This window comes from Protomyctophum bolini (genome assembly GCF_963924005.1).
Source record: "Protomyctophum bolini genome assembly, chromosome: 14".
NCBI lineage: Eukaryota > Metazoa > Chordata > Actinopteri > Myctophiformes > Myctophidae > Protomyctophum > Protomyctophum bolini.
In genome coordinates this window covers 786,554-794,053 of record NC_137875.1, presented here as the reverse complement: position 1 = coordinate 794,053, position 7,500 = coordinate 786,554, and the positions used below count along the sequence as shown (strand labels likewise).

The window sequence follows — 7,500 nt, the reverse complement described above, 5'->3', positions numbered from 1 at the left end:
TATAGAGTGTGTTTCAGTAACAGTGTTAAATAGCTCTATATTGTGACAGTAATCATTGCTATAGTGTGTTCAGTAACAGTGTTAAATAGCTCTATATTGTGACAGTAATCATTGCTATAGTGTGTTCAGTAACAGTGTTAAATAGCTCTATATTGTGACAGTAATCGTTGCTATAGAGTGTGTTCAGTAACGGTGTTAAATAGCTCTATAGTGTGACAGTAATCATTGCTATAGTGTGTTCAGTAACAGTGTTAAATAGCTCTATAGTGTGACAGTAATCATTGCTATAGAGTGTGTTTCAGTAACAGTGTTAAATAGCTCTATATCGTGACAGTAATCATTGCTATAGTGTGTGTTTCAGTAACAGTGTTAAATAGCTCTATATTGTGACAGTAATCATTGCTATAGAGTGTGTTTCAGTAACAGTGTTAAATAGCTCTATATCGTGACAGTAATCATTGCTATAGTGTGTGTTTCAGTAACAGTGTTAAATAGCTCTATATTGTGACAGTAATCATTGCTATAGAGTGTGTTTAGTAACAGTGTTAAATAGCTCTATATTGTGACAGTAATCATTGCTATAGTGTGTGTTCAGTAACAGTGTTAAATAGCTCTATAGTGTGACAGTAATCACACACACACACACACACACACACACACACACACACACACACACACACACACACACACACACACACACACACACACACACACACACACACACACACACACACACACAGACTCACGTTGTGGCTGTGCAGTCTCCATCGGGTCATGTAGATGAACTCCAGGGTGTGATCTCTGCCCATGATCTCTCCATTACACAACACGTCCAACTGTACCGTGCACGCACACACACACACACACGCACGCACGCACGCATGCACGCACACACACACGCACGCACGCACGCATGCACGCACACACACACGCACGCACGCACGCACGCACGCACGCACGCACGCACGCACGCACGCACGCACGCACGCACGCACGCACGCACGCACGGACACAGACACAGACACAGACACAGACACAGACACAGACACACTCAGGTCAACAATATGGTGGGTAAAATTAGGACCTGAAAACCTGATACCAGAAAAACATATCCAGTACCCGGTATCGATAAGCTTTGGACGGGAGCCGGTGCCACTTGGACCCGAACGTAACGTAGGACTACAAAATGACCCGGACGTAACGTAGGGACTACAAAATGACCCGGACGTAACGTAGGACTATACAAAATGACCCGGACGTAACGTAGCACTGCAAAATGACCCGGACGTAACGTAGGACTACAAAATTATCCGGACATAACGTAGGACTACAAAATGACCGGGACATAACGTAGGACTACAAAATGACCTGGACGTAACGTATAGGACTACATGGACGTGTAATATGTGATGACAGGATGTCAGGATGTAGGAGACATTTATAGAATCTGATCTCAGGTCAGAACATTAAACTGTCAGGATGTAGGAGACATTCATAGAATCTGATCTCAGGTCAGAATGGAAAACTGTCAGGATGTAGGAGACATTTATAGAATCTGATCTCAGGTCAAAAAAACGGGTTAATCAATCAATGAACAAATGGTGACCAGATGACCTCTGACCTCGTGTGAACTCGGCATCTTCATCTTGAGGCTGAGGAACTTCTTGATGGTTCCCACGGTGACGCGACTGGAGCAGCGAATGAAGCGCTTCATCAGCTCCTGATTGGAGGAGAGGAAACGGGTTACTGCATCCTGATTGGAGGAGAGGAAACGGGTTACTGCATCCTGATTGGAGGAGAGGAAACGGGTTACTGCATCTTGATTGGAGGAGAGGAATTATTCTCACTGTACAAAAAAATATATAAAAATCACACCCCTGTGAACCGAGTGGTGCAACTCCCCTCTCTCTCTCTCTCTCTCTCTCTCTGTTTCTGGCAAACAGCCCCCCCTGTAGACAGCCTGTAGACATGTTTAAAGCTCAGCTCAAGACCCACTTCTACAACATTGCTTTTAATTGATCTTTTATTTTGTGTTATTCATGTCCTCACTGTACTGCATTACTGCTTGTTTTTTTAATGTCGTTGCCTTGCTTTTCTTTTATTCTCCATTGCTCTGTAAAGCACTTTGAGCTGCATTTCATGTCATGAAAGGTGCTATACAAATAAAGTTTTATTATTATTATTATTAGGGGACACATGTGAGGGTACCTACCCTAGGGGACACGGGGAGAACATGTGAGGGTACCTACCCTAGGGGACACTGGGAGAACATGTGAGGGTACCTACCCTAGGGGACACTGGGAGAACATGTGAGGGTACCTACCCTATAGGGGACACTGGGAGAACATGTGAGGGTACCTACCCTAGGGGACACTGGGAGAACATGTGAGGGTACCTACCCTAGGGGACACTGGGAGAACATGTGAGGGTACCTACCCTAGGGGACACTGGGAGAACATGTGAGGGTACCTACCCTAGGGGACACTGGGAGAACATGTGAGGGTACCTACCCTAGGGGACACGAGTCAACTGGATGGTAGGGTACTCTGGGTCAGAGTATCGAACACACGCAAACGTACGCACGTACACACGCACGTACACACACGTACGCACCGTGGTGTTGTCATGGTTACAGTCCAGACAGATGGCGATCTGAGGGTCACTCCTGTGGTGGTCTTCATCACCCTCGTCACCCTCGTCTTCATCACCTGTCCTCAGCCTCACACACCGGACAGTGTCTACGCACATGCACGCACGCACGCATGCACACGCACGCAGCCACGCAGCCACGCACGCATGCACACGCACGCAGCCACACAGGCACGCACGCATGCACGCACGCAGCCACGCAGCCACGCACGCATGCACGCACACAGGCATGCACGCAGGCACGCAGGCACGCACAAACACAAACAAACAGCAGTGTTAATTTCGTAGACTAAAACTACGACGAAAAATATTTGTCGTCCACATTTTTTCACAGACAAAAATGAAATAAAAACTAAGCTATGATTACTAAGACTAGACTAAGACTAAGACTAGTCTACATATACTGACAATGTTATCAACAACAAATAGATAATCCTTATAATAATTCAGCGAATCTCTGAATGTCTGAATGAATGAATGAATGAATGTCACTGACAGCGCTTTATCTCAGCATTGGCTGCACCAATCACTCCCACTTTTCACACAGGCATGGACCATAATTATATGGAGGTCTTAACGGACCTTCGATTTGACACATTAATGATTTATATTGAATTTATTAGTGGATTAAAAAATGCAAAAATGGGTATTGTACTGTCAATATGACATGAATATGAATGCAAAGTAGCGGTCCATGTGTGGACAGGCTACCTGTCACCGTTGTGCATGGTGAGATGTGTGCAAACCGTGTAGTTTATCAGGAGAAGAATACCAAAGGATGCAACATTTATTAGTGAATTAAAAACGCACCGGGCGCAGTACCCCCCCACGGCCACAAGAGGGGGGAAAATATCTCACAACGGGTAAGGGCTAGTTATATAAATTAAGGCAGTGGTTCCGGAACTTTTTCATGTCAAGGAGGATCCCCAAATCGACAGTTATTATCGCGCGGACCCCCATGTGAAGAGATATGCCAGGGACCCCCATGTGAAGAGATATGCCAGGGACCCCCATGTGAAGAGATATGCCAGGGACCCCCATGTGAAGAGATACGCCAGGGACACCCATGTGAAGAGATATGCCAGGGACCCCCATGTGAAGAGATACGCCAGGGACCCCCATGTGAAGAGATATGCCAGGGACCCCCATGTGAAGAGATACGCCAGGGACCCCCATGTGAAGAGATACGCCAGGGACCCCCATGTGAAGAGATACGCCAGGGACCCCCATGTGAAGAGATACGCCAGGGACCCCCATATGAAGAGATACGCCAGGGACCCCCATGTGAAGAGATACGCCAGGGACCCCCATGTGAAGAGATATGCCAGGGACCCCCATGTGAAGAGATATGCCAGGGACCCCCATGTGAAGAGATATGCCAGCGACCCCCATTAGAAGAGATATGCCAGGGACCCCCATGTGAAGAGATATGCCAGGGACCCCCATGTGAAGAGATATGCCAGGGACCCCCATGTGAAGAGATACGCCAGGGACCCCCATTAGAAGAGATATGCCAGGGACCCCCATGTGAAGAGATATGCCAGGGACCCCCATGTGAAGAGATATGCCAGGGACCCCCATGTGAAGAGATACGCCAGGGACCCCCATTAGAAGAGATATGCCAGGGACCCCCATTAGAAGAGATATGCCAGGGACCCCCATGTGAAGAGATATGCCAGGGACCCCCATGTGAAGAGATATGCCAGGGACCCCCATGTGAAGAGATATGCCAGGGACCCCCATTTGAAGAGATATGCCAGGGACCCCCATGTGAAGAGATATGCCAGGGACCCCCATTAGAAGAGATATGCCAGGGACCCCCATGTGAAGAGATATGCCAGGGACCCCCATGTGAAGAGATATGCCAGGGACCCCCATGTGAAGAGATACGCCAGGGACCCCCATGTGAAGAGATACGCCAGGGACCCCCGTTAGAAGAGATATGCCAGGGACCCCCATTAGAAGAGATATGCCAGGGACCCCCATGTGAAGAGATATGCCAGGGACCCCCATGTGAAGAGATACGCCAGGGACCCCCATTAGAAGAGATATGCCAGGGACCCCCATTAGAAGAGATATGCCAGGGACCCCCATTAGAAGAGATATGCCAGGGACCCCCATGTGAAGAGATATGCCAGGGACCCCCATGTGAAGAGATATGCCAGGGACCCCCATTAGAAGAGATATGCCAGGGATCCCCATGTGAAGAGATACGCCAGGGACCCCCATTAGAAGAGATATGCCAGGGACCCCCATTAGAAGAGATATGCCAGGGACCCCCATGTGAAGAGATATGCCAGGGACCCCCATGTGAAGAGATATGCCAGGGACCCCCATTAGAAGAGATATGCCAGGGACCCCCATGTGAAGAGATATGCCAGGGACCCCCATGTGAAGAGATATGCCAGGGACCCCCATGTGAAGAGATATGCCAGGGACCCCCATGTGAAGAGATATGCCAGGGACCCCCATGTGAAGAGATATGCCAGGGACCCCCATGTGAAGAGATATGCCAGGGACCCCCATGTGAAGAGATATGCCAGGGACCCCCATTAGAAGAGATATGCCAGGGACCCCCATTAGAAGAGATATGCCAGGGACCCCCATTAGAAGAGATATGCCAGGGACCCCCATGTGAAGAGATATGCCAGGGACCCCCATGTGAAGAGATATGCCAGGGACTCTACAGAACTATATTTATATATTTATATATTTACATACCGTATTTATAAATTCATATATTCATATATTTATAGATCTGTGTTATATAAACTCTACAGAACTAGATTTATATATATAAATATATATATTTTATATTATATAGATTTATATATTTATAAATTAAAAATCCAGGTTTTGTTTTCCTACCTGTTCCGTAGTCTCTGGGCTGCTTCCTGTTCCAGAACTCTACTTCCTGCCGTTCCTCCCCTGCTTCAAACAAACCACAGAAGAAGAGTTAAGGTTAAAAGTTACAAAAACTAAAAAGTTACAAAAAAAACAAAAACATTAATACTTATTTTTCAATCAATTCTGAACACATGGAGACGTGTTAGTTGTAGTTTAACTGAACACATGGAGACGTGTTAGTTGTAGTTTAACTGAACACATGGAGACGTGTTAGTTGTAGTTTAACTGAACACATGGAGACGTGTTAGTTGTAGTTTAACTGAACACATGGAGACGTGTTAGTTGTAGTTTAACTAACACATGGAGACGTGTTAGTTGTAGTTTAACTGAACACATGGAGACGTGTTAGTTGTAGTTTAACTGAACACATGGAGACGTGTTAGTTGTAGTTTAACTGAACACATGGAGACGTGTTAGTTGTAGTTTAACTAACACATGGAGACGTGTTAGTTGTAGTTTAACTAACACATGGAGACGTGTTAGTTGTAGTTTAACTGAACACATGGAGACGTGTTAGTTGTAGTTTAACTAACACATGGAGACGTGTTAGTTGTAGTTTAACTAACACATGGAGACGTGTTAGTTGTAGTTTAACTAACACATGGAGACGTGTTAGTTGTAGTTTAACTGAACACATGGAGACGTGTTAGTTGTAGTTTAACTGAACACATGGAGACGTGTTAGTTGTAGTTTAACTGAACACATGGAGACGTGTTAGTTGTAGTTTAACTAACACATGGAGACGTGTTAGTTGTAGTTTAACTAACACATGGAGACGTGTTAGTTGTAGTTTAACTGAACACATGGAGACGTGTTAGTTGTAGTTTAACTGAACACATGGAGACGTGTTAGTTGTAGTTTAACTAACACATGGAGACGTGTTAGTTGTAGTTTAACTAACACATGGAGACGTGTTAGTTGTAGTTTAACTAACACATGGAGACGTGTTAGTTGTAGTTTAACTAACACATGGAGACGTGTTAGTTGTAGTTTAACTGAACACATGGAGACGTGTTAGTTGTAGTTTAACTGAACACATGGAGACGTGTTAGTTGTAGTTTAACTGAACACATGGAGACGTGTTAGTTGTAGTTTAACTAACACATGGAGACGTGTTAGTTGTAGTTTAACTAACACATGGAGACGTGTTAGTTGTAGTTTAACTGAACACATGGAGACGTGTTAGTTGTAGTTTAACTGAACACATGGAGACGTGTTAGTTGTAGTTTAACTGAACACATGGAGACGTGTTAGTTGTAGTTTAACTGAACACATGGAGACGTGTTAGTTGTAGTTTAACTAACACATGGAGACGTGTTAGTTGTAGTTTAACTAACACATGGAGACGTGTTAGTTGTAGTTTAACTGAACACATGGAGACGTGTTAGTTGTAGTTTAACTGAACACATGGAGACGTGTTAGTTGTAGTTTAACTGAACACATGGAGACGTGTTAGTTGTAGTTTAACTAACACATGGAGACGTGTTAGTTGTAGTTTAACTAACACATGGAGACGTGTTAGTTGTAGTTTAACTGAACACATGGAGACGTGTTAGTTGTAGTTTAACTAACACATGGAGACGTGTTAGTTGTAGTTTAACTGAACACATGGAGACGTTTAAGTTCCATCATGTATTTATTGAGCCGTTTATCAACCCATTTCGACAGACAGACAGACAGACAGACAGACAGACAGACACACACATAGACAGACAGACAGACAGACAGACAGACAGACAGACAGACAGACAGACAGACAGACAGACAGACAGACAGACAGACAGACAGACAGACAGACAGACAGACAGACAGACAGACACACACATAGACAGACAGACAGACAGACAGACAGACAGACAGACAGACAGACTCACTCTCTCTGAGTCCTGGTACCAACTTAAAGATGATCTCCTCCAGAGTGTTGTCCAGCCTGCACAGCGCACA

General features: G+C 45.3%; 1 protein-coding gene across 3 annotated transcripts in view; it reads right to left on the bottom strand.

Annotated features, from left to right (window-relative positions):
• LOC308328157 (polycomb group RING finger protein 5-B-like) overlaps window positions 1–7,500 on the bottom strand; it is a 17,067-nt gene that overhangs the window by 5,494 nt on the left and 4,073 nt on the right. For 2 of the 3 annotated variants that reach the window (XM_080781885.1, XM_080781886.1), the window contains exons 4-8: window positions 7,431–7,486; window positions 5,518–5,580; window positions 2,614–2,738; window positions 1,622–1,720; window positions 747–836 (exon numbers count right to left, since the gene is read on the bottom strand). In XM_080781885.1, the coding sequence (XP_080638011.1) occupies window positions 747–836; window positions 1,622–1,720; window positions 2,614–2,738; window positions 5,518–5,580; window positions 7,431–7,486 (433 nt within the window). The remainder of the gene's footprint in view (window positions 1–746; window positions 837–1,621; window positions 1,721–2,613; window positions 2,739–5,517; window positions 5,581–7,430; window positions 7,487–7,500) is intronic. The other variant, XM_080781887.1, reaches the window with a different exon arrangement.